This window comes from Saccopteryx bilineata, chromosome 2 (genome assembly GCF_036850765.1).
Source record: "Saccopteryx bilineata isolate mSacBil1 chromosome 2, mSacBil1_pri_phased_curated, whole genome shotgun sequence".
NCBI lineage: Eukaryota > Metazoa > Chordata > Mammalia > Chiroptera > Emballonuridae > Saccopteryx > Saccopteryx bilineata.
In genome coordinates, this window is record NC_089491.1 from 222,110,652 (window position 1) to 222,127,425 (window position 16,774).

Below are 16,774 nucleotides of genomic sequence, written 5' to 3' on the forward strand. Positions count from 1 at the left end.
CTCTGCAGATGTCCAGGACCACACTGGATGCCTCCTATCTGCCTTCTGTTTCAGGGTGCTTTGGATTTATATAGTTTCTTGAGCTGTGCCAGAAGAAGGAGTCTAGGACTCGAGGATTTAAATGACAAGCAATAGGCTGACTGAGTGGATTCCTACACAGCAGCCTTGACAGAGCAGCACCCCAGAACCCACCTGTGGAGGTAACATGAGTACACACACATGTGCTGGCCCAGGTGCAAACGTGTGCACTATTCTTTTTCTCTCCCTCCCTTTCTAGCCTCCTGGCTATAGTATTCATTCTCCAGATGGAGTTTGAATTCCTAAGGGCAAGGTCTCTACCTCATTCCTTTTGTCTTCTTATGATCAGTAAAAAAAATACCCTGAAACTCAGTAAACATTACTTTGTTGGATGGATGAATGGGTAGGCGGATGGTAGAGTGAGTGGTGGGTGGGCAGATGGAGGGGTGATGGATAGATGGTTGAGTGCAGGGATGGAGAGGGGAATGGTGAATGGTTAGGTGAGTGAATGGAGGAACTAGGTCAGGGATGCCTCATAGCACACATGCATTTGTCCCTCTCAGCATTTGTCATCACAGCCATAATCTGGTGATTTGAGTGTCTCTCTCCCCAATGTGACCATATGCTCAATGAGGCAAAGCTCAATCTGCTCTCTCATAGTTTCCTTTGAGCCCGGGACCGGGAGCATGGTGTGTGCTCAGGAAATATTTGTCAAAGAAAAGACTGGGGCAGGTGAAGGAAGGAAAGGGGAGACCAAAGCTTCATTATTATGGAAAACACAAATGAATAGAAGTAGCCTGTTTCATGAGATGGCATGACAACTGTGGATGAAATTTCCAAAAGCCATGCACAGCCATGGAGCTCAAAGCCTGGGTTATTGCATGTTTATTGTTTCCTCTTCAAGAAAGGTATGTTATAGGTCCTGAGCTGATATCAGAACAAATGGACCCAGCTCGGGAAGAGCCAGAGACACATTCTCAGCTTCCCTGGGCTGCCCCGCTCAGCGCTCAGCACTCAGAACCTGGCCCTCAGCAGACACTTAGCTGAGCATACGAACCAAACAGAGCAGCCAGCACAGTCACATGTCAATGTCATATGCAATTTATTCTACTTGTTCAAAATCGCTTATCCACAATATTGCATATTGCAATTCTTTACTGACTCTGAGAATATCCGATAAACAAAAAACTCACTTTCCCCAAATGTCTGTATCAGTGGTAGTTAATGATATCCAACAAAATTAATCTCATGAAATTAAAAACTAAAGATCATGTTACAATTCTAAGTTCATCAAGGAAAAATATTATATACCTTCAGGTGTTTACTATCAAATACAATTCAGTTTGTTTTAAGTAAAGTAAAAGGTGTTAACTGTTAGCATGGTATAATGGAGAAAACTCTAGACAAAAATATTTAGGTTCTAGACCTATCTCCTCATGAATTCATTTTGTGACCTTAAGTCAATAGTCCACCCATTTCTCCTCTGGGTTTCATTGTGTAATGGTTAAATGGTTCCTCCCACTGTGGCAGGGTTATATTTAAAATGGTTGGAAAAGTGTTTGGAAAAATATAAAATGCTGATATATATTATGTTATTTGTATTCATTATAAAAATGTTCATATTACTAGAGTGCCCTTGGGGTCACTGTTGTGTAAATAAAGATAATTTCTCAGGGTTGCAAGAGAAAAGTTAAAGAGCATGGACATCTACTAAACACAACATCAACGATGTGTTTATCACTGACCTTACGTCAAAAAAACTTTAAGTGCACAGTCCAATATCTTTGAAAATCAGAAATGTTATGTATTTGACCAAGAGTTTAGGCTGGCTGGCTGGCTGAATGAATGAATAGATGGATGGATGGAAGATGAATGGATTCAAAGATGGATGGATGGATGGATGGATGGATGGATGGATGGATGGATGTCAATGGTAGCAAAACCAGGAAGTACCACTTGGACCAAATTGGACGGTAAAGGGTCTGGGAGCGCTGGAGTTGTGGAGGTGCTTGGTTTGAAGATCTCTGTGTCTGAAGCTCCAGGCATCTCAGTGCCCTGCCCACTTCTCCAACAGCTCCTCTCACCTGCCTACTTGTCAAGAGCCTACATAGTCGGCAGGCCCCCTAGGGGCAGAGGTTATGTGTCCATCATCTCTGAGGCTCCTCCTCGCTCTGGTTGTGAGATAGAGTAGGCTTCCATCGATGCTTGAAGAAGAACCGAACTTGATTTACGGCTACCTGCATGGGACAGGAGGTCACGTGGGTCAGTGTGCATGCAGAAACGGAAAGGTTCAAACAGGAAAACCCCTAAAGTCTGGGTACTAGAGGGTTACCACCAACCCTGAGGGCACAATTTCTGTGCTGGCTGCACAGGAAGAGACTTCTTCAAAAGAAGGGCAGCGACTCCCGGGAGCCCAGAGGAATGGAACTAAGGGGCTTGTGTCCTGGCTCCTGGTGAGTGCAGCTCCCCTGTGTCAGTGGGCAGGTGTGCTGGCACGCACACCCTTGAGCTGGACAAACACTTCCTCAGGGACTTTGTGTTATCTGCAGAGAACCCCCTGTGGGCACAGGGCTCCTGTGCCAAGGGCCAACCTGGTGTGTGGAGGGGTGGGTGGTTGTTTAACACTTTCCAAAGAGCAGATGTTTGTAGGAAACTGAAAGCTAGTTATACGTGGTTTTCACTTTGGGAGACAGAATCCTCAGCAGAATAAAAAAACCAGAGAGGCCAGTTTCCCCTCTGGTGTTTTAATTTCAAGGAGGGGAAACACTCAGCACAGCCTCAACACCACACACCAGATTTCCTTACATTTCAGAGGACAAGTGTTGGTCCCATTGCTGGGATCCACATTAAGTAAAATCCACTAAAATTCTTTTGTGAGTCTCTCCAGGGAAGTGACTGGCCTCCAGTGTAGCCCTTCCGTCTGGGCAGTAAGGGGTCCGAGACCCCGGAAACAGGTACAGAGCTTTCAGGGTTCTCAGAGCAAAGATGTGATCTTGCCAGCATCTGGGGCAGCTCCTTCACCTCAGATGGAGGTGACACGACCCAGGCAGAACCATCACCTTGCGGACGAGTGTGCGGTGACCTCCTCTGCTGTGTGACCCGGGGGGGGGGGAATCTCTGGGGCCGATTTCTTATTTTCCAGGACGCGGCCATATCTATCGCACTTTACTGAGTTGTTTTGAAGGTCTGTCACCTCAAGAGAAGAAGGAGGCGAACGCCGGGAGGTGATCTTGGCTGGGGAGCTGCTGGCCCCAGTAAGGAGATGGGCAGCAGTGGCCAATCACTGTGGGGCATGTCCACATGACAGTACCCCTGACAGGGTACAGGGTGGGACAGGGTCAGTAAGCAGAAGGGTATTCATAACCCAAACCTCGTGGGGCCTAAAGCAGAGACTAAGGCACCACACTGAGGCAGGTGATTTTTTTATGATTAGAGAGTCAGGGTGAACTGAAATTTGCTGCTGTTTGCTCTCCTATTTGGGACTCTCAGGGGTGGCAGAGGACCCCAACTAGTAGGAGGCTTCAGGGATCCCAGGAAAGAGCTGTTCTCCTGACCCCTATAGTCGCTCCATCTACTGTTGGATGTCTGGTACCTCACCTTGAAAATTGTGGATATCTTAGATAAATGCTCCCAGAACCCCATTATTTTTTATGGAGACTTCAATACATGGGCTTGTTTGATTAAATCATCAGTCATTAAGGATTGATCCAACTTCCAACCCCTCCACATTTCCCCAGAGATCAGGGGTTGGGACTGAAATCCCCAACCTTCCAATCACATGGTTGGTTCTCCTGGCAACCAGCCCCATCCTTGGGGGATTTCCAAAAGCCACCTCATCACATAACAGAAGACACCTTTCCTGCTCCCATCACTCAGGAAATCCAAGGGTTTTAGGAGCTCTGTGCCAGGAACAGTGAGCAAAGACCAAATATATATTTCTTATTATAAATCACAGGCACAAAATGCTGACACCCACGAATCTAGCTTTTGCCAAAGCCACTGGAACACACTGTGCAGCCTCTGTCAGTGGCACAGGCGGGACACGTTACCAGCAGTGTCCCATGCCTGCCCCTCACCCACCATCAGAGCAGTCGGGATCTGCTAGTCATGGAACACCTGGTAGCTGAAGTTGTTGGGCTGGGTTTTGAAGTTGTACTTTCCGGTCATTCTCTGGTAGCGCACAATGAGAAGGGCAGCTGCCCCGGTCACCACGGCAAAGACAGCCACCACAATGAGGACAATGTAGCCAGGACCCAGACCTGGTTTCACACCTGGAGACTCACCTGCAGGGTATGAGACAGGCACAAAGTGAAAGGTCTGCCCAAAGGAGAAGCAAAGCATCTTTGAGGGTTGGTACCCCCTGCAATCCCAGCATTGAGACGTTGTTGTGAGTGTGGAATGGAGGGCTCAGGATCGAGCCTGGACAGAGCTAATTCCACGCTCCTGTTAGCTGCTCTGCAGCACTATCACCTGAATGTGGTTCAGCTGAAGCAACATAGCGGTGAGATGTCTGCCCATGTACCTGGGGGCTCCCAAGGGTGACGAGGAAATTGTCCCAAGGCCAGGACAGCACAGCAGCCAAGACAGCTCTGCCTGCCCAGCATTCTGGATAATAAGCACTGGCCCACAGGAGGAGGCCATGTGGCAGCAACAGGCCCTAGGTGGAGGGAGACAGCTCAGAGGGACTGCCCACATGGAGACACACAAGGCTCACACACTATAGCTCGGAGGAGTGCGGCTGACCTGGACCCAGGGAGGGGCAATAATAATAATAATAATAATAATAAAAACACAGAAAAATGTGGAACCAAAACAGAACTCAAATACACACTTGTACACTCATGTTCAAAGCAGCACTATTCACAACAGTCAACGGTGGAAACAATCCAAGTGTCCTTCAAAGAATGAATATAAATAAAAATGAGGTACAATGTAGCACATCCATATTCCAGAGAAAAAGCAGTGCCTGGCTTACATAGATAAAATAATGACTAAGTGGGTGGGTGGGTGGGTGGGTGGGTGGATAGATGGTCTGATGGATGGTCTGATGAATAGATGATGGATGGATAGAACCCAGAATATTCGGTAATTTTCTCTAGGCCATATCCCATAAGTATGAGAGCTGGCATTCAAACTCAGGTCCCCTGACTCCAAGCCCACTGCTTTCCCACTCTGGTTTTTATGCTATCTGCCATACCTATGAATAAATAGAAGGTGTGTGCCTAGAAACGGCAATGCAGCTCGTGTATGCTCTATTTCATATTAGGACCCCTGTTCTCCCCAGCAATTTAAGAAAATAAAGAGGGTAGGAAAAGCACGTTGTCCTAAGACCCAAGCCTACAACCACTGGAGGACCAGTGCAAGCACGAGGGCCTAGCACCCAGCTCTGGACAATGTGTTAGCCAGGGTGTGGCCTAGGACCTGTGAGAGTTTACGTTTCCCAAATGCTCTGGGTGAGAGCCAGCGTCTGAGAATCCCTGGCCAAGAAGCCCTCTCTGCCCAATTCCTGATGAGCATTCACATCGTGGCTCAGATCCTACACCCAGAACACAGATGTTCTTGTACCAGAAACTATCAAGAGGAAGGAGGGCCGTCAAAGTGAGGAAGAAAACAACAAAGAAGATTAGGAATAGCTGCAAAAAAAAAAGAAAAAAAGAGAGAGGAAAAACCAAAATAGCAGTGATGAAGACTGTGGAAGTTTCTTTCTTTCTCGCATAAAATTAAGTCAGAGCCCAGCCGTTGCCTTGCAGCTTTGCTCCGCGGTGTCCTCAGGACCTGACTCCCCCAGTGCCTATCCCTGTAGTCCTCACTGTCCAGGACAGTGGCTGGTGGCATCCGTCCCACCTGCGTGTCAGGCAGCAGGATGGGGAACGAGAAAGAGGATGGGGTAAAGCACAGGCATGGGATGTTTTGAGGAGGGCAGCCCTTGGGAAGACCTCATGGGGCACTCCCATTTGCCTCTCATTGGCCAGAACTTACTCATATGGCCACACTTGGCTGCCAGGTGGTTATATGTTTAAAAATTACAGTTTTTATTCCTGGCTAAAAACTGAAGTTTCTATTACTGTGGAAGGAAAGGAGAGCAGATATTGGGGAATAGCTAGCAGTTTTTGTCTTAATACCAAAAGCACACAATTTTCCCAGTGGATTTTTTTTTAATGTGATAGATCACAAATAAAAGAAAATGTCTTCTTGAAAACTAATGCTGAATTTCAAAAATAATGGGAATGTCATCAGCTGATGGAAGTTTTATACTGAGAGAGAACTGCAGTGCCATATTTCTTGTCTTGCACCTCTGATTTAGCCAAGCCTAAAATACAACACTGGCCCCATTCACATGCGTGCGTGTGTGCATGCACACACACACACACACACACACACACACACACACACAGAATTTGACCTGCCTACTGCCTGAGTTCCTTCCTCCTAACTACCCACTGGATGCAGTTATCCAGGATCAGGGAGCTTGACTGTCTTCATGTGGTCCAGCTCCAATATGCATTATTCAAACATGTGCCAACCTCCTGAAGCCTCAGTCTTTTCATCTGCAACATGGAGATAATAAAAGACCCAACTTCACAGGGCTGCAAGAACAGCAAATTGCGTTCTGCACGTAAGGAATGTAAGGTGGTGTTTCAGGTGCAGGTTCTGAACCAGGATGTGGATGCTGATCAGGACTTAGGCGGGGAGGGTTTCTCAGCCAGGGGCTTTTAGCTGAAAGGCCGGGCCTCTACATCAGTGTTAGTGGCATTATTGCTACTGTTATGATTCTTTTGGGAAAATAATAGGAGCTCCATGTTCCCAGAAATTGCTTTTTGGTTTACACGCTGGTAAAAATGGAATTGGTTGTGTCTTTTCTTTAATTGTCTTATTGTCTTAAACCAAGTCACCAACTCACCATCGGATCGAACAAGGGGCCCCCAGGACGTCTGGTGTGTTTCAGATTGCTCCCCACTTCTCAGTGACCGGAAGTCATTGCAATTCTGGTTTTAGATTTTTGTTTTTTTTAAATGAAAGAAATTTCAAGTTAGTTGAACAATGCTTATGAAAAATTTACCCACTCCCAGGGATGGTACTCTGATTCATGGATATTTGTTTCCTGATGCAGACATGAAACAATGGTGGGTGAGCTTGAACAGGGAGAAGGAAGGCTGCAGAGGGCTGGACCTCAGGCTCTGCCCAATGTGATGGCAGGGAGGATGGAGCAGGGAGGTGCATGAGACAGCGAGATGCAGCCACCCCTGGAGCTGTCTCCAGTTACCAGCACTGGTCCCTTTGTCCTTTTGTGTGTGTGTGTGTGGGGGGGGGGTCTTTTCTCAGAAAAGCAATCAGAGTCCCCTTGCATTTACCATAGTCTGTTGCAGCCACTTTTGCTTTTAATGCCTGTGCCTCACAAAGAGTTTCAGCACTAGGGTAGGTCCTAATCCAATATGACCGTGTCCTTAAAAAGGAAACTTAAACACAGACATAGACACTCATAGAGGAAAGACTTAGAAGAACCAGGGAGAAGATGGGCAGCCCAAGCCAAGGAGAGCAGCCTGGAACAGATTCTCCCTCTTGGCCTCAGAAGGAACCAACCCTGCCAACACCCCAGTCTTGGACTTCCAGCCTCCAGAGCCGTGAGACAACAAATGTCTATTGTTTAAGCCAACTCCTTCTGGGGTACAATGTTATAGCAGCCACAGGAAACTGATATAAAACCCATCTTAAAGGAACTTGGGAAGAAATCTGCAGAGCTCATAGTGTAAAGACATTGGGAACTGGCAGCTCTCTGCCGAGGTGAAGTATTACTGTGTCTATTAATATTCTTAGCATTTCTGAGGGGTCAGTGGAACCAGATACAGGCTCACACGAGCCCTTAGCTGGCAATCATCAGTAGGGTATGTCTCTTTCCTCCTGTTACAGAGATCTAGTGTTTGAGCAGAAGTGCCATCAACAAAACCAATCGTCATTGGCTTTCTCATCCATGACCTACTGGTGCTGGGAAGCGAATCACCAGGAAACTGTATGAGAAGCAGAGGGACAAGCCTATCTCCCAACATGCAGAGAGACATGAACAGCCAAACCAACAGCCAGCAGAACCCTCTACGCTGTCCTTGGCCACGGACAACACGTGGCAGCCACTTCTTATACACTTGTTACTGGTATAAAGAAGAGTTTTCAAACTCAGGACTGCAAAGCGTATTTTGAATTCAAAGGTCTAAGGAATGAGAATGTAAAATTATTCATAGTCGCAGCAGGAATGCTGCACAGGGGAAAGAAAAATAAGCCTGATTAAATATCATAGTGGCTATGATTCAGCCGTGTTCCATCAATGTAGCTAAAAATAATATTACATTAAAATAACATCTTTACACCTAAATATGCATGAAATCACCTCAAGGAGAAGCACAATAACATCACAACAAGGAGGCTCGGAGGCTCTGAGGTCACAGCCAGCAGATGGTACAGTGTCAAGAAGGACTTATGTAACCATCCAGCTACATCGGTCCTCCACCCACGGCCGCCTGCTGTTGAAATCTCATTTCCCGCCTTTCAGGGGCCACATCCGCAGGGCTCAGCACCTCTTCCCACAAGTAGGGCCCCACAGCTGCCCACATCCCAGGCTTCTGATAACAGAGCAACCCTCCCCACAACAACAAGAAGTGATGACCCAGACAGGAGCTTAGAACACCTAACACCTACAATTTTGCACGTGGTCCCAGGGGTCTCCATGCAGACGCGCAGTTTGCAGTGCAGATAGACGATGGAGTTGTTGATGAAGGAGAAGATTTTCAGCTTAAACTGGGCCCTGTTGGAGTCCCCATTCTCAATCACGTTGGTGTGCGTGTTAGGGATGGGGCAGCTGAGAGGAGAGGAAAGGAGACTCATCTGTTATAAACCCACCCTCCTGTCCTTGTTTCTAGATGTTCAAGTTATGATACACCTGACTGCACGTGGAGTGTGCCCACGTAGGCTCGGTGAGAGGCAAGGATGGCTCGCTTGCCAGTTCCCAAGAGGAGAGGGTCTCCTGTGGGTGTTACTCAAAACCCAAGACCATACCTGGGCAAGTCTGGAACTTCAGAGGACCTAAGCAAGCCACAAGCAAGGGGAGCAGTGATGCCCAGGGCCTCCTGAGCCTCTACCTGTTGTTAATGAAGCCAAACATGACCGGGTCCCTGGCGTTGCTGGACGGCGTTGCCCAGCACTCGGTCAGGACCACCTTGAGGTTGCTTTTCTGTTTATAGAGCCCCACTTCGATCTTGACATCATCACTGGCAGACACACTATAATTTCGAGGTATAGGAGAGTCTCCAATAAATAACTGCATTTCGGTGACAAAATTTCCAGCGCCATGGAGGTCCTCGATGATGGTATAAACCCTGCAAGACGGAGCAGTTGTCAGGAGGTTCCCTCCTGGGATCCCTTCATCCCATTCCTCCTGAAAGGCAACCCCAAAGAAATGTGGAAATAAAGAAAGACCACCCAAGTGAGTACAGGCAAAGAAAGGCTATATAGTCCCAGCTGGCTGCAGCAGGAGCTCAGCCTCCATCACCTGCATAGTGAGGACTCTCAATGACAGGAGAGGGACAGCTTCATAGTGGAGAAGGGGACCTCAGCTGTGCCCTGATGGGGGCGTCTTCCTGGGGAAGCTGTGGGCAGGCTCTCTAGAAGTAAGGTGACCTATGTGGTTGATTCAGAAAGCATATTTGGCTAACTCTCTGGAGTTAGAAGTGGGAACAAAATTTAGGGAAGCTGGCCATTATTAATCAAGTCCTGGCCACCGGCCATTTGTATGTTCAGTCTCTTGGACGAATCCTCGGGTGATTGGAAGCCTAAAGGAACCCACAGCAGGGGTGCTAGAGAGGAACACGAGCTGGGGAGAGATGGGTGGGGACTCGCCACTCACCCCCACTCTGGGGTGTAGCCTGATGATGTCAGGAGGTCATTCTGGAAGGCACAGTGGATGGGGCTCAGGATCTTCAGATGGTGGATGATACCCTCTGGGGACAGGTCGTTCCTCAGCGTGGTCCTCACTACAGTATTGGTCATGTTCTAAACACAAACCAAACAGGGTGTGAGCGAGGTCCCGGGTCCCAGAGGACCCCAGCACGGCTGCAGACCATGGGTCTGGGTGCTGGAAAGGGTCTTTTTTTTAAAGGTTTCCCCCCCAAAAGTATAAAAGTCTTAATAATTTTTTTTCTAACATAATTGTCAAAGAGAGGATAAAGTCCCAGTGTTAGCTGTAGCCCGTTTCTTATGCCCATTTTTCCCATGGAAGAGAACCAGAGGCAGCCTGGATCAGAGAGTCACTGAAATAATAGGTCAGACTCCTGTCCAGGTGACCCCATGTGCATGTCTGGAAATGAGAGCACAAGGCCCCACCGGAGAGTTAAACGAGTAAAGATCTGTGACGCCCTGGCCGGTTGGCTCAGTGGTAAAGCGTTGGCCTGGTGTGCAGGAGTCCTGGGTTCGATTCCCGGCCAGGGCACACAGGAAAAGCGCCCATCTGCTTCTCCACCCCTCCCCCCCTCCTTCCTCTCTGTCTCTCTCTTCCCCTCCCGCAACCAAGGCTCCATTGGAGCAAAGTTGGCCTGGGTGCTGAGGATGGCTCCATGGCCTCTGCCTCAGGCGCTAGAATGGCTCTGGTTGCAACAGAGCGACACCCCAGATGGGCAGAGCATCGCCCCCTGGTGGGCATGCCGGGTGGATCCCAGTCGGGCGCATGCGGGAGTCTGTCTGACTGCCTCCCCGTTTCCAACTTCAGAAAAATACAAAAAAAAAAAAAAAAAAGATCTGTGACGAAGCAAACCAGCCCTCCAAAGATGCAGAAGACAACCTAATAGATAGGAATGTGACTCTGACAAGGACTTGGGTGTGAAAGTGACCACACAGCTAACTCTGTGGACTTGAGGCCTTGAGGACTAATATTAAGCCTGGTTAAGCCTGTTAATGTGAATGCAGTGAACCATGCCAAATGGTTCAAGCGTGCAGAGAACCAGTCCAAGGTCAGCTGGGATTGAGGTCTGGTTGCTGGGAATGTGGATGTTTAGCAGAAAGCGAAGCCTTCTGACTGCTGGGCTGGCCAAGAAGACGGGCTTTGCTGAGAGATTCCTGCAACAGGTCACACCAGAGGCGAAGACCCTGAGACAGGCCACTTCGCCATGTACGTCAGCAGAAGGGGCCAAAGGAGGAGATGGAGCTTTCTGTGAAAAGGACCATCAGGACCCTGGAGTCTTCTGTTGGACAATATATCTTGAAGCTTTAACTATCCATTTAAAGCACTTTGCTGGTTAGTGGCTTGGAGTCTGACTGTCATGGTGGTGGGCTTTCCAAAGCCCCTTTACTGACATCTGTTAGCTTGTTGCCAGAATAGAGCACAGGGTCTGCCAAGGACAGCTCTGGGTCGCCTGCAGTGATGACAGTCAGTGTGGGCACTGCTCTGCTCTGAACTCGCCAGCCTCACCTATTTAGAACTAAACAAGGGAAATTTTGTGCGAAATCAGTCAACCAGATCCATCAAACAAGGAAGGTGCAAGAGGCAGGGCTGAGAATTGACGACAGTGAAGAAGTTTGATGAGAGTTTTGAAAAGACAAGCCCATGACCTGACCCGTGGTGGCGCAGTGGATAAAGCATCGACCTGGCATGCTGAGGTCGCCTGTTCGAAACCCTGGGTTCGCCTGATTAAGGCACATATGAGAGTTGATATTTCCTGCTCCTCTCCTCTCCTCTCTCTCTCTCTCTCAAAATAAATAAATAAAATCTAAAATAAACTTTAAAAAATTATTTAATAAAAAAAGGAAAAAAAGAAAAGACAAGCTTCTCAGAAGACAAGAGGGTGAGGCAGGTAGATTGTGGGCTACAAGGCAACACGTATGGTCCTGATAAGGTTGTCAGTCCGGCGTTTGCTGGAAATAAAAAATTTGAGACTAACATTACTAATGGCACCCATGAATCTGATAGACAAAGAATCCAGTGGCCAATCAGGCACCACCATGAGTGGGTTTGAGAACAATATGTTGTAGGTAGGGCAACACTTATGGAGTAGGAGGGGAAGTGGTTGCTTTCGACAGTGCTTGATGTGGAAGCCACAAAAGGAGGTGTTTGCAAGTCTCTTTCCAAGTCTCCGTAACTTGCTACTTTATACAAAACTGTAGATTGAATGTATTTTCCTGTGTAGTAAACAGACCGGGACAAACTTTGGTAAAGTTGGATTACATCAGAGCCCTTGGTTTTTCTTTGGAAGCTATTAGATATTATTGGTCTAGGTTTTTCTATAAATAGTGAAATTTGAATCATAGTAAACCATGTTAATCTTTAGAATTCATTTTCCTTAGGAGAGATAAGTGATGCATTCTTTTCTGGGAACAAACGTGTATTGTTCTGAAATGATTTGTCCTATATGGAAGCCTCTAAATATTTTTGAATTTAAGCCTGTCTTTTGTTTGCTTCTTTAAAAAAAAATTACTTGACTTTGTATCTCCACATTTTGGGGTGATTGTCGACATGAGGTTTACAGGCCTTCTGGTTTTTCAGCCAATGAACAGACTGTCATTTTGCTCATTAATTTAAACAACAGTCAGGAAGCCAAGTCTGTGATGGCCCATAGTAGAGACACCGGGTCTGGCACGTCTTCACAGTGATGTACGTTTTGTGCCTGGAGTCATTTGGCAAGTGTCTCAGAAAAACTGAAACGTTCCCTCTGTCTTCATCAGAATTTTACATGTATTTATAAAGATGATTCTGTGCTCCAGTGAAACTTATGGGATATGGACAGATTTGTATCTCTTCGTCACCACACCTGCATGATCTGTTTATAGTGATCAAACATACAGCTGTGACCTTAAATTTAATTAAAAAACAAACAAACAAACAAACCTGGAGGTCAATAAAATTTAAACTGCTTAACAAAGACACAAGGGAGGTGGCACCTGCCAAATGTGTGCAATCCACTGTGTTTGTACAAATAAATCTTCAAGGCAAAATTAGTTTTCGACAAATATCAAAGAACATGCAGAACTTGCATGAAATCCAGGCCTGGCATGACTCATGAAAGACAGATCACCCTTTGCTGACACCAGGGCCCAAGCCCGACTAAATGTAACTGCTAACCCAGGGGCTTGTGTAGCTCAGAGAAACCAGGGGAGCGAGCTGCAGCCTCGACTCTGGGCCCCCTCACCCACTGCGGTGGCAGACTCACCCTTGGGAATAGCCTACAGGAGCATCACAGGCAGGAGCTGGACAGTTCTGCCCATGCCCAACCTCCACCAACACCCCCCCACACACACACAGCATACTCACACATACACACATTCATGTTCTCACACACACACACACGATGCTCACGTTCACACACAGGCTTGGGCTTTCCTGCCTTTTTTCCTCTCCCACTGGCTCTGCCTGTGCATCACAATCACCGAGAGGATATTTTGAACCCTGACTCTCAGACCTACCCCAGGTCTTTTGCACCAGAATTCCTGCAGGAAGGAACTCTCAGGTCCCTGGTTCTAGGGTATAACCCAGTAGTAGTTAACCTGCTCCCTACTGCCCACTAGTGGGTGCTCCAGCTTTCATGGTGGGCGGTAGCAGAGCAACCAAAGTATAAATAAAAAGATAGATTTGATGGGTGGATGACGTCAGAATAATGGTGGGGTAGGAAGCGATACCGATAAATCTCCCCCAAAACTCAACAAGATCTTCAACCAGAAACAGAAAAACCTATCCTTGGAGCCTCCAGATGTTTCGCAATACACCCGAAGGTATGATCGAGTGAAAAATTGGCTAAATATATAACCAAACCCTAAAGGAAATAGGGAGTAAGAAATGTTCTGCCTTCCTCACTAACCTAAACAGGGCGGCTTTCACTGGAAACTGAGAATATATAATAGAAACTAAGGCGGGCAAAGGGGGTGAATAGATCCAGGCCGTGGCACAAACGGCCGAACCAGGTTGTGGCACGGAGATCCAAGCTGAGGAAAAACTGTTCCTGTGACAACCTGGGCAATACAGCAAACACTTACGCCAAACCCAGACAAAGAAAGACAAGCGGGGCAGCCATTTTACCCAATCTCCTGGTCGGCATGCGCAGATAGTGGGCGAGAGATTCCTTCCAAAGCCCCGGGAGTGCGCGCCCGTGTTGTCCCACAGAGAGGCAGAGTCAGAGGCGTTTGGGTGGGCCGAAAGTGGAATCTCTGGGCAGCCCCAGCACCCTGGGAAAGCCGCGCACGGGAGGGAGCGAGAACTAATTCCAACGGTGGAACTTTTCCGTGCGGGAGGGGGTTTCACTCAGAGGGTGAGGCTGCTGGTCTGATATCCTGGTCTGCGTGTGCAGATAGTGAGCGAGAGATTCCTCCGAGTGCCTCGGCAGTGCCTGCCCGTGTTATCCCACAGAGGGGCAGAGTCAGGGGCCTTTGTGTGGGCCAAAAAGTGGAATCTCGGGCTGCCCCAGCACCCTGAGGGAGCCGCGCATGGGAAGGGAGAGAGAACTAATTCCAACACTGGAACTTGTCCGTGTGGAAGGGGTTTCACTCAGAAGGTGAGACTTCTGGCCTGACATCCTGGTCTGCGCGCACGGAAAGTGGGCAAGAGACTCCTCCCAGCACCTCAGGAGTGGGAGCTCGTGTTATCCCACAGAGGGGCAGAGTTAAGGGCCTTTGAGTGGGCCGAAAGCAGAATCTCAGGCCGCCCCAGCGCCTTGAAAAAGCCGCACACGGGGACGGAGCGAGAGCCAATTCCAATGCTGGAACTTTTCAGTGCGGGCGGGGGGTTTCACTCAGAGGGCGAGACTTCCGGCCTGACATCCTGGTCTGCGCGCGCAGATAGTGAGCGAGAGTTTCCTCCAAGCGCCCCGGGAGTGGGTGCCCGCTCGTGTTACCGGACAGAGTGGCAGAGCCAGAGGTCTTTGAGTAGGCGGAAGCCTCGGCTGATTATGCTAGCAGCTCTGACTGACTGAGCCTTACCCAGAGCCCTGTGCTGAGTGGGAATAGAGTGGGGAGTGGCCAGCTCTTTGAGCCTCTTACTATCCAGGCAGAGGCAGCAGCAACCCCATAGCTGGATTATCAGGCTACTAATTGAGGAAGGAAAGACTAGGAGAGAGGCTCCAGGAACATGGACTCTCTCACTGTCGGAGCCTATAAATGCTAATGAGCCTCAACTGCCAACGTGACTAAAGCACAATACATGACATTGCCATAGAGACTTATCAACTGCAAACCTCTACCTGAGCATGCCAAAGGGGCAGTACCCGGGGTACAGAGTCACTGACCAGGAAGAGGGAGAGAAAGGAAAAAGCAAGAAGATAAGCTCTCAAAATTAAGAATAATCTGCAGACTTTATAACCTATCCCATTTTATTATATTTGTTCGTTTGTTTCTCTTATCTTCATCCTTGATTTTTTTTTTCCTCCTCCAATTTGGTCGTTTAACTCTCTACCGGTCTTACTCTCTCCTCTCCTTGAACTACACTGCCCATAAGTGTTACATCTCCCATTATTATTTCTTTCCTCTTCCTTTCTCTCTATGAGGGTTGCACTCTAAAACCCTTAACTCTCTCTCTCTCTCTCCTCTTTTTTCTTTTTTCTTCTTTTAGTGGTTCCCTCTTTTTTCTCTGTCTCTCTCTTTCTTTTCTCCCTCTATATTAGTTTCTTCCTTTCTCCTTTACATCTCCTCTCATTCAAAACTCAATAACGAACAAATTATCTTATCTGGGACTCAAACTTATGTTTGTGGCATTTTGGAGGGTTTTTACTTTACCTTTTTAACTCACTAGCAGTGCTCCCATCCCTGGCTCTCCATTTTATCAAGCTCTTGTTCCACTAAATACAATAGTAATTTTTTAATTTGTTCCCCCATTTTCCTGTTTCCCTCTTATTCCTCTCATCATAACTCTTAGTCAACCAACACCTAAACACAAATCATTTTATTCTTGATCCAAAATTTTTCATTATTTATTTTTGGGGGTCCATACCCCCCTCTTTTTTATTTATTTATTTATTTATTTATTTGCCCCTTTATTACTTTTCCCCAATTCAGGCCCTCCATTACAGGCATTGTTTGTTCTATTAAATACAATATAATTGACAGTTCACCACAAGATTTTCTCAAGAAAGAGGGGAGAGGAGAGGAGAGGAAAAAAGGAGGGGGGCGGGAATAATTTACTTTTTTAAATTTTTATTTTATTTTATTTTTCTTTATTTCATTATTAATTTAAAAAAAACAACTTTTTTCGATTTTTTATTTTTTTAACTTTTTATTCTTTATTAAATCTCATCAATACTATCAACAAAACCACCCTCAGATGCCATTAAGGAAGAGAAAATCGAATATCATGGATACAAAAGAAAGAGAGGTAACACAGATAAATGAGGAAAAATCTAATCTATGGAGAAAAAATTTAATATATTGGAAACCTTGGAGCTAAATGACAGAGAATTCAAGATAGAAATCCTAAAAATACTCAGAGATATACAAGAAAACACAGAAAGGCAATTTAGGGAGCTCAGAAAACAACTCAATGAACACAAAGAATATATGTCCAAGGAAATTGAAACTATAAAAACAAATCAAACAGAGATGAAAAACTCAATTCACGAGCTGAAAAACGAGTAACAAGCTTAGCTAATAGAACAGGTCAGATAGAAGAGAGGATTAGTGAAATAGAAGACAAGCAACTTGAGGCACAACAGAGAGAAGAAGAAAGAGACTCAAAAATTAAAAAAAAGAGATAGCCCTACAAGAATTATCTGACTCCATCAAAAAGAATAACATAAGAATA

General features: G+C 46.8%; 1 protein-coding gene across 4 annotated transcripts in view; it reads right to left on the reverse strand.

Moving 5' to 3' along the window:
- Nucleotides 1-1,103: 1,103 nt before the first annotated feature.
- UMODL1 (uromodulin like 1) overlaps nt 1,104-16,774 on the reverse strand; it is a 65,123-nt gene continuing 49,452 nt past the window's right edge. For 3 of the 4 annotated variants that reach the window (XM_066259319.1, XM_066259317.1, XM_066259316.1), the window contains 6 exons: nt 9,911-10,056; nt 9,147-9,383; nt 8,707-8,866; nt 6,920-7,004; nt 4,099-4,301; nt 1,104-2,255 (listed from right to left, as the gene is read on the reverse strand). In XM_066259319.1, the coding sequence (XP_066115416.1) occupies nt 4,120-4,301; nt 6,920-7,004; nt 8,707-8,866; nt 9,147-9,383; nt 9,911-10,056 (810 nt within the window). In that variant the 3' untranslated portion in view covers nt 1,104-2,255; nt 4,099-4,119. The remainder of the gene's footprint in view (nt 2,256-4,098; nt 4,302-6,919; nt 7,005-8,706; nt 8,867-9,146; nt 9,384-9,910; nt 10,057-16,774) is intronic. The other variant, XM_066259318.1, reaches the window with a different exon arrangement.